This window comes from Ctenopharyngodon idella, chromosome 18 (genome assembly GCF_019924925.1).
Source record: "Ctenopharyngodon idella isolate HZGC_01 chromosome 18, HZGC01, whole genome shotgun sequence".
Lineage (NCBI taxonomy): Eukaryota > Metazoa > Chordata > Actinopteri > Cypriniformes > Xenocyprididae > Ctenopharyngodon > Ctenopharyngodon idella.
The window spans coordinates 29,693,827-29,712,451 of record NC_067237.1 but is presented as its reverse complement, the minus strand read 5'-3'; the positions used below and the strand labels follow the sequence as shown (position 1 = coordinate 29,712,451).

Below are 18,625 nucleotides of genomic sequence, written 5' to 3'. Positions count from 1 at the left end.
CTATGCAGCCCCATACGCAACAAACTGCGATGCACTGTGTGTTCTGACACCTTTCTATCAGAACCAGCATTAACTTCTTGAGCAGTTTGAGCTACAGTAGCTCGTCTGTTGGATTGGACCACATGGGCCAGCCTTCGCTCCCCACATGCATCAATGTGTCTTGGCCGCTCATGACCCTGTCACCAGTTCATCACTTCCTTGGATCACTTTTGATAGATACTGACCACTGCAGACCGGGAGCACCCCACAAGAGCTGCACTTTTGGAGATGCTCTAACCCAGTCGTCAAGCCATCACAATTTGGCCCTTGTCAAACTCGTTCAAATCCTTACGCTTGCCCATTTTTCCTGCTTCTAACACATCAACTTTGAAGACAAAATGTTCACTTGCTGCCTAATATATCCCACCCACTAACAGGTGCTGTGATGAAGAGATAATCAGTGTTATTCACTTCACCTGTCAGTGATTATAATGTTATGCCTGATCGGTGTAAATTGTAAGAATAGCACTAACACTGATGAATAAGGTTAAATAGCAGTCCCAAAATCATTTTTGTTAATACAATAAAGTTAGTATGTTGGTATGAGTCATCACAGTCACCAAAAACAGAGAAAATAACACATTGAAAATAAAGTTCTATTTTGGGTTATGGAGGATTATGGAAACAGTTACCATGGTAAATACACAATACTCAAATGAACTATTAATAAAACATATGGACACTGATCCTGATGAATAGAATGAACATAATACCTACATGCAAATCCTTCTCAGCTGACACATAATATACCAGTTACTCAATTTATTGGCACATTTTGGCATTTTTTTATGACTTACTAATTGACAACGCAACTTCAACATTGCATGCTCGTAATTTCTTTTGTTCTTTACACTAGTTTTTGTGGGTCCCTCCTTTAATCAAAATCTATGGGATTGTTGCCCATTTTGTTGTCCTCAGGTGAATTGTAGGTCTGATCACTTAGATATAGCACACCTTAAGTGTCATCATTTGAGGCATCATCTAAGTTTGTAGCCCAAACATGGCAGGATGTAAAATGCTACTTATAGTTAAATTATGGATTTCAAATGACTAACCTAAACTATGATCAATAGTAATAGTGATGCTTACCTTAGAAAACACCACTAATAATTCTGGGAATGATGCAAAAGTTACCATGACAAATATTTGAATAAAAAAAAAAAAGTCATTTATGTAAGAGAGAGAGAGAGACAGACAGAGGGATCTTGTGAGTATAAAACAACATCAAACAAGAGAAAGAAGAAAAAAATGAGGGAGTTTCTGCACCCAAACCCATAAATGAGACTAAAAATAGCAATGGAACTATTTGGGTGATTCAGAAGGATGAGTCATCGACTGAGGCAGGGGCGGAGAGAGAGAGACGAAGATCGAGAGAGAGAAAGTTTGCAGGTATATGCTGGTCTGTGTGGGTCTGTAGGTATTTACTGATTCCAGACATGCCCCCCAGATCCCGCTGCACACTGCAGCACCACTGATGGAAATTCCAGTGTGTTGGTGAGTGTGTATAAATGCGATCTACACTAGCTGAATAGCATACCAAGTAGGGTGCGGGCATTCCGAACCATATCAGAACTGTAGGACAGGAATAACTCCTGGTGTAGAGCAGTGCACTGTCTTAGTTAGAAGTCCTTTAATAAGAATATATTCCTAGGTGACTTGCAGAGTTTAATAAATATTACATCAAGTGTTCATTTGAAACTAAATGTTGTATATAGTTCTACAGTATTTAGGTTTACAATATATATTTATATCAAGCGTGCCACACGAGTCCTGAAAAGTGAAAGCGTCTCGATCACTCCAGGTGGCTGGATGCAGTATAGGTCATAAACCCCGCCCTCTCCATGTAATGTAATGGGACGTGAGACAAACTGAGACAATCAAAGTACACATCAAATATTTTTTCCAAAAATGGAAATTTTAGGCAGTTTGTATCACGCTGATGTTAGCTCAAGTGTTCGTTCTTTAAATAAGTTTGGTTTTAGTTAGTTATTTGATGCTACAATAACGCATGTTTTGACGGCATTATTGACAGCTGAGATTGACAGCTTTTCTGTGCAAAGTAGTCACTGAAACACCAACTGACTGTCTTTGGGAGGAGATTGGAGCTTTAACTTTAATTTATACATATCCAGAACTGTTTATTTCACATCAACATAATGAGTTGTTCTGCAGTAAACTGTATTAACTGATTTTGCAGGAAAGTGGGCGGGACCTTGATATCGTGGCTCCACTTCGCGGTCACTACTGCACAGACTCGAGACTCAAGATGTCAGCGCCATATTGGCACATTGGCGGCTTCACTTACTACAATGGAAGAGAGTGAAGGTGCGTGGTCCATCATTTTTTTTACAGTCTATGATATATATATATATATATATTAGACGTGCCGATATTCGGTAATGCGATATATCACGATAATGAATATGCATGACATTGTTATCGTGGGCACTTCAAAATACCGTAAATAATAATTTATTACCTATTATTAAAATTTTTATAATGCATTTAAGAATACTTTCCCCATTAAACGTATAAAATGCACAACATCGCTGTATTCTGCGTCAAAGGGACATGCGCTCAGATGTAAACGCGGTGAATAAAAGTGCACGTTCACTCTCTGACAGCAGAGGGCGCTGATGGAACAGCAGAATGCAGCGGTTACCCCGGAAACCCCGCAAACAAAGCAACTGCGCTAGTGCTTCAAACAGCCATTCGTTTTTTGTAATCTCAATGTTGTTCATCACAGCACAAAATACTTAATACTTAAAGACTTAAATAGGCTATTTATTTTCAAACTTAAACATTTTTAAATTTTAATCAGGATTACAACATGCCCTAATGATTAGAAATGTTCTGATTATTTGTTATTGTTCAGTAAAACTTTGAGACATACGGCTTCATTAGTTAACATGTTAATTCATTATTACCAAACTGACAATGAAAAATACTTATAAAGCATTAATTATTCTTAGTTAATGTTAATTTCTTAGTTACTGTTTAATAACATTACTAAAATCAAAAGAACTTATTTAATAGACCTGAGATAAAGCTAACAATGATCAGTTGTATTTCTTAACTAACATTAACAAAAAAATAATACTTTCTGTAACAAATGTAGCTATTGCTCAATCTTAGTTAATGCATTAAATAATGAGACCTTATTGTAAAGTGTTACCTGTTGTTCTTTATAGCCTAATTCTTTTGCACTTTAATCTGTTTGAAAATTTTCTTTATATATTTTTGGTGTATTGTATTTAAACATTCAGAGTTCTTTTTGTTATTACAAAAAGAGTTCTTAAACCTGTTATATTATGGCAACACTTTTTTTTTGCAACTTATTTCAATATCGTGATAATACCATATACCGTGATAAAAGCTTCAGCAATTAATCGCAACATGAAAATTTGATACTGTCACATGCCTAATATATATATATATATATATATATATATAGGTTAAATTTATATTTATTTCAGTTTTTATTTTTTTAAACATTTATAAAAATGTCCAAAAATCAAGACATTTAAATGAAAACTGAACATATAAAAATAAAAGTTTGACTTTAAAATATTAATAAAAACTTATAATAATATTATTATATAATTAATACAAAAATAACACTGAGGAGCGATACATAATGAACAGCCCCTCCCCTTTTTAAATAGTGTTTAGTTTCTGTAACAGTCATGAATAATAATTTGCCACTTGCTACTCGTATAGGAGAGGGAGGGACTTTGAGATTTAATTGACATTAATTTCACTGGGGCTTATTCTACTCTACTGAATGTTAAAGGGTACATAACACACACAGTTTCCACCAATCTCATGTTAATCTTGAGTACCTATAGAGTAATATTGCATCCTTCATATCTCTGAAAAGTCTTTAGTTTTATCATATTTATAAAAGATAGATACGCTGTACCGACTCTCTCCGAAAAAAGCTGAGCTCCTGGAGGCGTGCCGTGGGCAGAGCTGAAGAGTCACGAGCGTGCGCAGCTTTTGCGTAGCGATTGTCTGCAAGCTGCGACATCATTATAAATAAAAAGGGAACAAAAACATTTGTGTTGTTTACATTATACACTTGCGCGCCGATTGCCAACATTACACAGACATTTGATGCAGTTTTACTCACCTCCCGCGATCTGCAAATCCAGCGTCAAACTGGAAACTTGTTTACAAAACATTTATCACCAAAATTCTGGGAACAAACAACGTGCACAACTCCGTTACTGCCCCGGAAAAACAAACTGCATCCACTGTTCCCTTAACACTGAGTTCTTTGAGAAGCTGAAAAAGGTTATTTTTCCCTCACAACCAAAAACACACTTCTTTGGTGACATTGTTGAAAAATCTCTTGGCTTCTGTAACCCGAAAGAAGCGCATCGATGGGCGTGCTCTTGCTCTCGCTCTGGGTGATGTTTACGCATGCTTATCATGGAGAAGTGCCCATACAAGGAATTCCACCCTTTATGACATGATACAGGGCCATACTCGAAAAAAAACTTTCTGAAACTTTCCGAATCTGGAAGGAGTGTATTTGGCACAGAAATACTCATACGTCCAACTCATGTTTTGAAACTTTGTCCATGTTTAGCATGAGAATGCAACTCTTTAACAGTGTAAATAAGTCAGAATGCATGAAATAGCATTATACCCCCCCTTTAAATAAAGATTAAGGTCAAATAAATAGAAATGTTAAATACATATATTGTTAAATCATTGCCTAAACTTCTAGCTAATTCTATTGCCTTCTAACCTACAGCACAACCTAAGTACAGAGGTCAACTACAGAGAACGAGGGATGAAAAGATGGAAAGAAGAAAGAGAGAGAGAGGGGGAAGCTCAAGAGAATGAGATTGATGTCACTCGAGTCACGACACAGCAGTGAGCTCAGAGAGAAATCTGAATGAACATTAGTTCAGGCTTCAGAATCTGACATGCATGACTGAAATCGCTTCAGTAATCGATGTTAAATCACATACACACACACACACACACACACACACACACACACACACACACACACACACACACACACACACACAAACAAAACAATTCCAAGCTCAAAAATCAAACACATTTATGGACATGCACAACTAAGCACGCACACACACACACACACACACACACACACACACACACACACACACACACACACACACACACACAGCACATAAAGGGATTTGTTTGGGTAAGTTAATTGTACACAGGGTTGTCTTCATCGCTTCAGTGAGGCGAAACATATTGCCTCTACTGTCAAAGAGCTTTCATCTGTTATTGCTGGATAAACGCTAACACAAAAGACACACACACACACATGCTCATTTTCACTCTTCCGGGTCTTGATAGAGATGGACAGATGACAGGTCTGTCTTCACACATTGTTTAATTGACCGATAGCTTGTGACGAGTGTCTGGACAATGACACAGCAACACACACTCTCTCTCCCTCTCATATGCAGCATTATGCAATCCTATTACAGACCGCCTAGTGTTACCAGCTTTAGAGCGGAGATACTAGAGATTAGAGTGTGGAGATGTAGACACACACACATTTCACAGTGCATCTGTCATACAGCAAAGTGCTGCAGTTCTGAACTAGTCTACAGTTTCTGGGTGTTTTGACATGCAGGAGCTGTCCACTGAAATCAGGGAGCTGTCCGCCACAGCTGGTGCTGAAACCAGAACAAAGGCTCCTACATTTACTGTACATTTATGCATCTGGCAGAAGCTTTTATCAAAGCGACTTACATTGGATCCAAGTTACACATTTACATTTTATCAGTTCTTTCTTTCCCTGCGAATCGAACGCATTGCCCATGATCATGGTGTTGTTAGTGTCATGCTCTGCTTCTACTCAAAGAGCATTGTTATACTGTGCAGAAAGCTAGCTGTTAGCATGGTAATTTCATCTCAATGGAAGTTGCTAATCTGGCACAGGACATGCTGGAAGTATGCGATTTGACACTCAGAGTCGGCTAAAAAGTGAACAAATTAAAACACGTTGGCATTCACACAGGTCAACTATATGAGAACATTCTCAAGATAAGGGTATTTTCATGATAAATCGCAATTAACATGAAATCGCGCTTAAACCAATTTGGCCGAGTGCGATTATGAAATCGTAAAGGCTGCGATTATTTTTTATGCACAGCTTGTCAATGAAGCACAGCTCTGTGATCAGTAGTAATCTGAAAGCACTGCTAGTTTGAGTCGCTTATAACGTGTATTTGAAAAAGCAACATGCGTCAAACATATTTACAAACATGAGAAGCATTTATGAACCTCTTGTCTAACAAAAGACAAAATGTAATATATCCAGGAAGACTTGAAGAACTCAGATAAAGGATATACGCTGCATTCACACAGGGTGTCGGCATCAATGCTTGACGGAGGGCGTGTCTGAAGCTTGGTCATAGTAACAACAGCCAATCACATTACTTTCCAGTGTGCATGAATGCAATTGGCTAGCAACTGCTCTAGGGTATTTGCATAAGGCGATCAGACTGGCTGACACCTGCAGTGGCTCTTGAAAAGTTAAGAAATTTTCAACTTCTGCTGCGAACTGCGAGTGAAGCAACACGACGAAACCCAAAATTCAGTTCAGCAACACGTGACGTCACCCATTCAAAATAAATGAGAAGCGTTAACGCCGACGCCCCATGTGAATGCAATGATATTGTCGTAGTCGTGTTTATTAGTCATGTTTAATCAATCAAAGGGTTTCAATCTTCTGTTTACTCAGCTACAGTGATAGTATGATGATTTCCTGGAATGGTGTATGTTATATCGTCCTTCTGCGGGGTGTATTTGGAGTTTCTGCACGAGAGCGCCCTCTGGCTTTCAGAAGAAGCAGCATTTACTACTGATTACAGAGCCCTGCTTCACTGAGAAGTTGCGCATAAAAAAAAAATAAAAAAAAATCGCAGCCTTTGCCAAAACATGTGCAGTTTAATTTCAATGCAGCAAGCGGTCACATTTTTATTGAGGCTAAATTACAATATTTGTTAGCCCAATGGTTTGATATTTTGTAAGTTACCTTTTACATTTCTGCTATTAAATTTTTTTTTTTCATAATTGTTTTACTGGTTAAATTTCATATACAATTATTATTATTTTTATTTGCCCTGTGCACTCTGAAATTCACTATGTCCGCATATACTTCAAAGTTATATGCACACAGACGCCCATAAAAGCGGATGAAGGAGGCAAAAACAAACATGATTCCTCCATTAGAAAGATGTTATAAATTGGAAAATGCAATGGTAGCATTGGTTATGTTAGCATTATGTTAGCAAATGTGCATGTGTGTGTGTGTGTGTCTATACATGTGATCTGAAGCAAAAAGGAGAGAAACTGTTAATTTTACTCTAATGGGAAGAATGAGACCAATTACAAATTAAGTGTGGTCTCAAGGGATCTTCCTGGTTGTAACATTCTTTGTTCTCAGGAGAGTCGATGTTCTTTTCTAATGAAACTAAAGGAAATGAGAGGAGAGAAACTATTAGCTTTAAAGACTCTTACACACATAAAGAAATTCAACTAGTTATCATAGCCTTTTTCACTACCATTTGGGGTTGGTAAATATTTATGTTCTTTTATACATACAAAGGTTGCATTTATTTGATCAAAATAAAAACATCTGGTAAAACTGTAATATTGTGAAATATTATTACAATTTAAAATAACTGTTTTCTATTTTATTATATTTTAAAATGTAATGTATCTCTGTGGTGGCAGAGCTGAATTTTCAGCATCATTGCTCCAGTCTTCAGTGTCACATGATCCTTCAGAAATCATTAGAATATGTAAATTTGATACTCAAGAAACATTTCTTATAATTATAAATATTAAAACAGTTGTGTTGCTTAATATTTTCAAGGAAAGTGATACATTTTTCAAATCAAAAGAAATAGAAATCTTGGTAACACTTTACAATAAGGTTCATTAGTTAACATTAACTACATTAGTTAACATGAACTAATAATGAACTGCACTTATACAGCATTTATTAATCTTTGTTAGTGTTAATTTCAACATTTACTAATACATTATTAAAATCTTGTTAACATTAGTTAATGCACTGTGAACTAACATGAAAACAAACTGTATTTTCATTAACTAACGTTAACGAAGATTAGTAAATACAGTAACAAATGTATTACTCATGGTTAGTTCATGTTAGTTAATACATTAACTAATGTTTAACTACTGAACCTTATTGTAAAGTGTTACCGAAATCTTTTATAACACTATAAATGTATTTACTTCCACTTTTCATCATTTTAATGCATCCTTGCTGATGTATTACAAAAAAAAAAAAAAAAAAACGAACAACTTACTGACACCAAACTTTTGAATGGTAGGGTATACACACAAATATATATAAGTCATAATATATTGTGTCACCAGCAAACATAAAATGGACACTCAAAGCCTCTCAATTGAATGCGATCATCATATCCGATACATCAACCCTTAACATACAAGTTTCTAAACTCAGCATACATACAGCAAATTTGTTTTAAAGATGGCTGACATCTCGAGACATTTGCATTTCCACTTTTCTTTTCCGTATTAGGCTGGCAAGCTAACATTCACCAAAACAACAGGTCCATGGTTATATATCTGTGGTTTTTAAATGGTAATCATAAGCACACCCTCCTTCAGCATATCAGAACAGAAACCAACTCATGTTGAAAGGATTCTTCTATAAAACATATTCCAGCTGATGGGGAAACACCCTGGTGCATCTATAGGGGTTTGCCTGTGGTTTCCTGGCATCATTAGATCTTTCATTTCTAGAAAGCCCTCAAAGGATGCAGGCAATACATCACTCTGAGCTCCCCTTTAACCTGTGTCTCTGTGAGCGTGTTTGAATTATTGGACACGTGCCACACTTCTCGTCGGAAAAGGTGTGTGGGAATTTTTCATCTCTCTTTCTCACACTCTCACACTCTCACAATGCATTTAAATGTGATGTTTAGTACAGACACCGGCCTGCCTGCCTGATCTCAATACACAGCCCTAAAAATGACAAACACCTCCAAAACCAGCATTTATGAAAGAGAGAGAGCGAACAGACAGCAGAGAGTAAAGCACAGGGAGAGAGGTGTATGTGTGTGGATCTGAACACATTATGAGTTTTCACCTACAGACATATTGCAGTGTTGAAAATCATTTATGTGAGACAACAGCTGTGGGCATTTAGATATTCTAGAGTTATATGTAAAGCTGGACAATGTAAAAAATATCTTAATTTTTTTTATTTTAGAAAATTCATAAATAGTAAAAAAATTATAGCTTGAATGCAACAGCCTGTAAGGTCTGCTGAAAGCATCTGTACAAAATTAAAAGGGGTGAATGAGCCATAATTTTGACATTTAGCCAAGTAGACTCAACATTTTTGGAGCAACTGCAATATATGCAGTAAAACACAATATAAATATAGTAAAAACATAGGGAACATTATTGAGTGTGAATCGTATTTTGAAGTGATTTGATGAAATGGACATTTCAAAGAAAGGTGCGGGTGCAAAACTGGTATACTGGCACAGTTATAACAACCACAAACATGTGGTTAGTTCACACAAAAATGAAATTTTTGTCATTAATTACTCACCCTAATGTCGTTGCAAACCTGTAAGACCTTCGTTCATCTTCGGAACACAAATTAAGATATTTTTTGATGACATCTGAAGGTGTGAACCACACATAGGCAGCAATGTCATTGCACCTTTTGAGGTCCAGAAAAGTAGTAAAGACATCGTTAAAATAGTCCACATGACCACAGTGGTTCAACCTTAATGTTATGTAGTGACAAGAATACTTTTTGTGCACAAAAACAAAACAAAAATAACAACTTTATTCAACAAATTCTCCTCTCCCGTCAGTCTCCTATGCAGTTGACGTAGTGAACGCAGTGCAGCGCTTCCATGTTTACGTCCGAACGCCGACTAAATATTGGATGACGCTGTTCAACAGCGTAAGAGAATGACAGGGGAGAGAAGAAATTGTTGAATAAAGTCATTATTTTTGTTTTGTTTTTGCACAGAAAAAGTATTCTTGTCGCTTCATAACATTAAGGTTGAACCACTATAGTCATATGGACTATTTTAACAATGTCTTTACTACTTTTGTGGAGCTTGAATGTGGTAATTGCATTGCTTTCTCTTGGGGATCAGAAAGCTCTCGGATTTCATCAAATATATCTTAATTTGTGTTCCAAAGATGAACAAAGGTTTTGGAACGACATGAGGGCAAGTAATTGACAGAAATTTCATTTTTGGGTGAACTAACCCTTTAAAATCATCACACTACAATAGCGTCAGTTACATTTATATTGTCAACAGAATAATATAAAATATATTATAAATATTTAATATATTGTCCAGCCCTAGTTTTATGCATATGTGTATTTGTGCATCACTTCTTACCAAGTCGAGGATCAAACTGTCTCATCTGTACCTCCTCCACGCAGTCTGCAGGAAACCAACCAGTTCTTCCTTTTACAGTGCCCTCCCAGAATCCCCCTTCTCCTATACTTAACACTGAGAGAGAGAGAGAGAGAGAGAGAGAAAGAATGAACACAAATCATTTGATTGTTATTTAGATATAGATCCCCAGAGAAGTTAGCTAACATCCTTGATCATAATACCTGGATAAAAAAAAAATAAAAAGTTGTCTTTTGGGGTTAAGTTAATCTAACTGATCATTGATGGAATTTCCATCAATTGGAAAACGAATGATATATAAAGCAAACATTTTTTTTTATTCTGAAAATGTAAAAAGGGTACATTTATGGGTATACTTATAATTAAGTTATATTATATATATATATATTGCCTAAGTCTATGGCACATTCCCATTCAGATGCGTTATGTGTGCATATGAATATGATCTCAGCACACATTCAAAGATCTTTTTCCTTTTCGGAAATGAGCTTGAAGAGGGAGAACAGATAGATGAAATATTCTGTGATGTGAGGTGAATGACCAGTGGAAACTGAGAGCAGAACATTGTGTTCAACAGGAAACTGATTCATCATGTGATATTCTACAAAAACTGAAATAACACAATGTATTACATGTGGTGACCACACCAGACACACCAAAAACATATAAAATCACATGCATCAAGTCCTTCAGCATTGTAGTTGCTAGGATACTGCAGTTTAAAAGCATTGGGTGTACAAGTGTATGTTCATCATAAGAGCAAGGTGTGCAAAAAGGGCAGGTAGGCAATTTTGTGGTACTCCATGAATTCCATGAATCAATAACCAACAATGTAACTGTCTGCTGTGTACTGTACACACACACACACACACACACACACACACACACACACACACACACACACACAGGGTTTCATTCATGCTGAAGTAGATCTTTAACTATAGATGGCATATTAGTGAAATCTCACTTACAGAGTACATAAATGCAAACCACTAATTTTTGTTCCAGTGTGTCTTTCAGCCTCTTAGTGAAGTACTTGTTCCCCCTGCTCTTGTAGTGTAATCCATAACGAAAGTGCTGCTTGATGGTCTACAAGGCCAACTGACCCTTCACTAAGTTTTGCTTCTTTATCGCCATCTCTGTTTGAAACCTGCAATTGCAGTTATTTGCGGAATTATCATCTTTACGTGGGTTGTGCATCGGCACGGCTCCTCAGCATGGATGAATCTAACGTTTGCTGTCAGTCACCGCACTGGTGGATACTGTACTTCAGAATCACAGATTGTAGTCTTGGAAGTATGACCAAAATAAGAATTTTCACCAGAAAATGTCATCTGAACAAGTAAGTAACAAATCTGCCACTTTTGTTCTGACCAACTGAGAAAAAAAAACAAAAAAACACTACAATAAGTCACGCTAAAATGGTGATTAAATCTAACGATCGCTTAGATCATATCACATCAAACCGTGCAAATTATTATTATTGTTATACTTTGTTCTCAAATTGTTAATGTTAATGTTAACAACATCAGCTTTGCGTGACTATGTGTATTTAGTGTATATTAGCATTACCTGTAGATTTCAATTTCTGTACAGTCTAATCTCTAAAGTTAATTTGTCATACCATACAATCCGCCATCAAAATTATAAGTTTAATTATTGCAGCTGCTGTGAGAAAAGGCTATAAATTAGGGATGCACCGATACCAATACCAGTATCGGTATCGGGCCCGATACCAAGCTCATGTACTTGTACTTGTACTTGTACTCGTAAAAATACTCCCGATACCAAAGACCGATACCTCACATGAGGAAATACTTCAAAATTAATGTTAAATAAATGTATACATGGTAAATAAACCTACTGTATCTGAAAAACAAGTTTATTTAATTTGTATCTCTAAAGTATTTGTTGTATTGTTTGTAATTTGTTTGTACATTTCTTTTTATATAACAACAATTATATATATTGGTAATTATGCCCTTTGAAGGTTATTGGACACTGTGAATGTTTTTTGTTCTTTAAGTTTGTGACAAGCACATAAAAATTATTACTTTTTTCATTAGAGTAATAATAAAGAAGCTGTCCTACATTCATTAGTCTCACTGTGTTGTGCTTGGAAAACTGCAACATCAAAAAAAAAAAAAAAAAAAAAAAAAGAGAGAGAGAAATTAATAAATGTATAGGCATCGGTATCGGCGAGTACTAGGAAAAAAAAGTATCGGTACTCGTACTCGGTCCTTAAAAAATGGTATCGGTGCATCCCTACTATAAGTGATCCGCCACCTGCAGCATCCTCACATGCGATATAGCCTACTATCTGGGACTCCTTTATGTAAACAGACGTGATGTAATTATGCAAAGACGAACACCGGCATGCTCGAATTTCCTGCAGAAACCTACCAGTACCACTCAAATTAGAAAATATTATTACAAGCTTATTGTTGTGAATCGGGCTAAGGTAAGGAGATAGTTTTGAACTCTGGCTGGTTATGTACTTGCTCAAAAATTGTTTTTGGATCATTTTTAATCAAAAAAGTTACAGACTGCAGCTTTAATTAAACTTACATGGTATAAAATTAAATTAAAATATAATGTTGTTAACTTAGTAACATTAATTCACCTTGAAGTTTAACCATATTATTGGACCATTTCAGTACAATGGCGAATGGCAACAGTTGCCTAGGAATGACTGGTCAGAAACATTTTTAAGGTGGGGCTTAGTTAAAGGTCAATTGATCTGTATAAACCTTCCATCGACACATCACTCCTCACACACACACAAACACACTTTTCTCCCGAGAAAGACTCAAAACCTAATCATCTAAATACAACCAATTATACTGCATTTTTAATCAGTAAATTTGAAATTCTGTGAGTGGTTTTAAGTGTTGATCAAGCCGGAAGCACAGCCATTAGAATATTATCACCTCAGTGCTACTGACTGAGGTTACGCACACACACACACACACACACACACACACACACACACACACCCACACACACACACACACACACACACACACACACACATACATACAAATGCCTCCAGCTTCCAGACACATACAAATGGATGCCTCTGCTGCCTATGCCACAATTAAGCACTTGTGTAAATGGGGCTCGTCGTGTAATAAATTCTGGAGAAGAGATGCACATCAGTGATGCTTCTCATTTTAATGTTTTCGATATTTGAGTCCAGAGAAATCTCAGTGTAATGAGTGTTTGTGGACTATATGTATTGCATAGAGGGGACATTTCATGGAAAACAGGATTTTATGGATATTAGATGGAAAAATTGGTCATACTGCATGAAAAGAGGCAAATTTGAAAATATAAGGGCTCACAGAAAATGTCGTATTTGCCAGATGTGTGTGGAAGCAACTGACCCAAGTAACACACAACAGTAAATTAGGGGACGAAGCCAGAATCCTTCACATAAGAAGATAAAAAGATGAAATGTAAAACTGAATTCAAAACGTACCCACTATAATGTCAGAACTATAAGTACATTAACATGCACATTTACATATCAATGAATATTCAATACTAGACAGTACTGTTACAAATTAAAAAAAAAAAAAAAGCCAATCATAACAGAGACCCTTGGAAACATTACAAGTTTCTTATGCTCACCAAGGCTGCATTTATTTAATCAAAAATACAGTAAAACGGTGATATTGTGAAATATTATTACAAATTAAAAGAACTGTTTTCTATTTGAATATATTTTAAAATGTAATTTATTCCTGTGATGGCAAAGCTTCAGTGTCACATGATCTTTCAGAAATCATTCTAATATGCTGTTTATACCAGAAAAATATTTTTTTCATCAATACAGATGTCATATTGTGGTCTGTGGCAGCTATATTCATAAACTAAATATCACACGATGCAAAAATACTGATGGATTTGTAATTTCTAACCCAGCCTTTCATTTAAGTTTAGTTAAATTTTAAGCCTGAGAGGGAAGACAGAAATTGTCACATAAAACTAAACTGCCGTTTTTGGTGGTTACAAAAAAGAAATACCACAAATATATTTAGATATATTAAAATACTACATAAAAATGCTTAAAATATATTTGAGCATAAGTGACATCTGTGCAAACCCTTTGACGCATCCTAAAGGATCAACTCATCCTCTTTTAACCACAATGACTACAAAGAACAGCATGTCTGTACGGCCTTTTTTTTTTTTTTTTTTTTTTTTTTTTAGGTCCGCGCGTGTCTTACATAATGAATCACTCAACAGACTCGCACAAGTGTGCTTACAAAGTACCGGGAGTGGGCTCGCCGGACCTCTCCAACCCTGCCGCATGCCCGGACTTCTTTGGCATATTGGAAACAGGCCTTTGCACATACTGGCAAATGGCATCATGGGAGAAACACTCGCCAAGCTCTCAGTGTCAGTCCCTGACCATCAACCGGCAGCCGACTGAGGCAAACTGCCATGGCAAGCTCTTGACAGAAGGACCATTGTTACCACGGAGAAGGGCCTGAAGTATGTGTGTATATGTGTGTAAGCATGCAGGAGTGTGTGTTGCTTCTCGGATGCTGAGATACTATCACAAAGCTCCATTCTTATCAGCTTCAAAGCTCCTTTGACTCTTAAAAAGGCTGAAAGGAGGATGGGTAATTCACCCAGCATGTAACTTTTCAACTGTGCACAATAAGAGCTTAGCAAATACAGACACAATGTAATGAGCGTGATTCTTTAATTTCTGTTCAATATAAATCAGATGTGAATGAATATAGCTGGATATTGTGAAAAAGGACTTTTTCATTCACAGGTAAATGACACAACTGGGCCAAATCACACACCCAGACGGGAGAGACAAACACTCAAAAAGACATGTTAGAAAAAGATCGATAAAGACACAAAGAGAGTTTTAAAGTGCCATGAAATTGTCATGTTTTTTGACAACTTTTTAAAATAACAAACACTACCATTCAATAGTTTGGAGAAATTAATACATTTATTCAGCAAGGAAGCATTACATTTATCAAAAGTGACAGTAAAGACATTTATAATGTTACAAAAGATTTCTATAAATGCTGTACTTTTGAAAAAGTATAGCTGTTTCCACAAAAACATCATTCAGCACAAGTGTTTTCAATATTGATTATAATAAGAAATGTTTCTTCATGGGACACTGAAGACTGGAGTAATATATACTAGAGTAATATATATAATAAACACACAAATCTGTTAGAATTTGTGTGTGTGCATATTTCTGTAATATGATTAAAACAATTTTTTTTTGAAAGAATTTAGGGCGGTGCAAAAAATATCACCAAAATAAATAATATATATATATATATATGTGTGTGTGTGTAATGCAATAATCACACACACACTTACACTTACTGTACTTCGTAATAATATGCTAATGCGTTCAGAAAATACAGCATCTTATGACATTATTATTTAAAATGGCTGATATGGAAAAAATGGCAAACTGCTGAGGAGTTATAAGTAAAAATATCTATTTTTTATATCTCTTGACCAGTAGGTGGCGCTGTGCCTAAATGCTGCAAGTAGCCACAGGTCATGCTTGTGATGAAATGTACCAAGATTCATCTCAATGTGCTAAAGCTTTATGGAGATAAAGCCTCGCATCCATTTTGACATGCTCTTCGTTGAATTTGTTCAGTCGTTTTTTGAGAACGTTCTGGTTTATTAAAAATATTTAAATAACTTTTTGCCGTCATGGTCTGAAGAAAATGTGAGGTAATTTTTAAAATCAGACTAACCATCTAGGACAAGTTCAAAAAAGTATGTTTTTCAAAAAGTTCAAAATGTAAAAAAAAAAAAAAAAAAATAATTGTGTTTTCACTCCACTGTATGGATGTAGTGTGTGTGTTTGTGTGTGTGTGTGTGTGTGTGTGTGTGTGTGTGTGTGTCTGCATTCATGAGTATTAGTATGAAGTAGATTCAAGCCCTCTTCTACACTGCCAGTGAAATTATCACAGTTGCCTGCTCCTGCATTAAGTGTGTGTGTGTCAGTCTAGGAGAGCATGTGTGCATGTTCCGATCTGTTAACCATCTTATTAACTTGATATGTAATAAACTTTAATCTAAGTGAAAGAACCGCTGGTTGACTTGAGATGCACGTCAATCACATGCTAATCAACTGGGTTCAATTCTGCGCTCTCTCTCGCTCTATAAATAGAATGATAGCCGCAGCTCTAAATTTCCAGGCCACTTAACTGCGATAAGCCTCTCCTTCTGAGAGAGAGACAGGGTGTATCAAATCTAATCATTTGTCTCTAATGAATCCCACTGCTCAATAACTTTCATTAAAGCAACCAAACGCTAAATGGCAAATGCTAAATTGCAAAAACTACCAGCTCCAGGAAGGACGGTTTCCATGAATATGTCTACTCCAATATCTGGTTTGTTTAATACGTTAAATAGCTTGAAGGGTATAAGCAAGGTCACATTAAGTACTTTGTCACACTAATTATATTACAGTGTCCATGTTAGGGTATGATTTCATAACTAAGTACTATGTATATGTAATAAACAAAATGTACTTGAGAAATTATGTTGTTTAACATGATGTGATTACGTATACTTATTGCTATTGTAATTATATTCATGCGAAATATGTGCAAGGTGACATACAGTAATGTTGTTCGATGAACCAATGAAATCGTACGCCTGGATTAAAGGGTACAGCATACAGCATGGCTAGAGTTAACACTAAAATAAGCAGAAAAAATGCCAAACCCAGACAAACTGACAAAGTGTAAACAGGGATGGTAAAAACAAGAAATGTTCTTATGAATTAATGTAATTACAGGCCTGGAGGAAAAGAGGTGGGCTGGAATGTTTCTGCGCTTTTCATTCACAGGATTGCTAACAAGAGGCTGCTTGTTGTAAATGTGCAAAGTGGAAATGGAGAGTTAAAAGTCTACAGTCACTCAAAGTCACGTGAATGTGATATTAAAGTGACATAAATAAATAAACAAATGGTATTTTGATTTAATCAAAAATAAGATGAAATTATGCTGATAATCAAACAATTAGCTGCAAGCAGCAATTAACTGTGCCAAGCACAAAAAAAGCATGATGAGTTATGCAAGCATGGCTGGGAGCATCAGACCAAGTACAACAATGAGTAATTAAAGACATTTTTTCTATGATTTTAGTCTGAAGTGGTATGATTTTAGTCCAGTAGAAGATTTAACTTTACTTTAAATCATAAACTTTACTTTAAATCAATTGAAATTGCTTGTGATTTAATTGCTTATGGCATTTGACCAATAGTTTTACCATATTGAGGTGCTGTAGTCAGTGTGAGGTAACAAATAAACATGCAATGTATGCCAAAGCTTTGCAGAGATACAGCGTCACAGTCAGTTTAGCATCATGCCATCTAATTTGCCAGTTAAATGAGAATGGTGTGGCCTATCAAAAAGCTTTTAATAAATTTTTGCCGGCATAGTCTGAAGATGATCTGATTCGAATTTGGTAAAAATCGGACCAATGGTCTGGAAGGAGTTTGAAAAAGTATGTTTTCAAAGAAAATAAAAATAGCGGACAGGAAGTTCGGCTGATTATTGCATAATTGGTATCCACGTTCTCTGCATGTTCCAGGAATATACCAAGACCAGTATCATAACAATAGGCAAAACTTAAAAGCTATTAGCATTTTTTTTAAATTTTATTATAATTTTTGACCACAAGACAGCACTGTCTCAAAACTTTGTGTGTACCTTCAGGGCAAGGTGCTGATGATACATACCAAGTTTCGTAATAATATGCTAATGTGTTCATAAAATACAGCATTTTATGTCATTATTCAAAATGACTGATATGGAAAAATTGGATATCATTTGACACTTTAGGTTGCACTGAATCAAAAGGGGCCAGTTTTATGATTTTTGGGCAAACTGTTAAGGAGTTATAAGTGAAAATGTCTATTTTTTATATCTCTTGACCAGTAGGTGGCGCTTTGCCTAAACGCCGCAAGTAGCCTCAGGTGATGCTTGTGATGAAATGTACCAAGAATTTGTCTCAATGTGCTAAAGCTTTATGGAGATATAGCCTCACATCCATTTTGACGTGCTCTTCGTCGAATTTGTTTGGTCGTTTTTTGAGAACGTTCTGGTTTATTAAAAATATTT

At 35.9% G+C, this 18,625-nt stretch overlaps 1 protein-coding gene across 6 annotated transcripts in view; it reads right to left on the bottom strand.

Annotated features, from left to right (window-relative positions):
- shank3a (SH3 and multiple ankyrin repeat domains 3a) overlaps window positions 1-18,625 on the bottom strand; it is a 323,981-nt gene that overhangs the window by 47,192 nt on the left and 258,164 nt on the right. For all 6 annotated transcript variants that reach the window (XR_007926184.1, XM_051870260.1, XM_051870263.1 and 3 more), the window contains one exon: window positions 10,476-10,589. Coding sequence is in view for 5 of the 6 variants with exons in the window: in XM_051870260.1 (XP_051726220.1) it covers window positions 10,476-10,589 (114 nt within the window). In the remaining variant the exon portion in view is untranslated. The remainder of the gene's footprint in view (window positions 1-10,475; window positions 10,590-18,625) is intronic.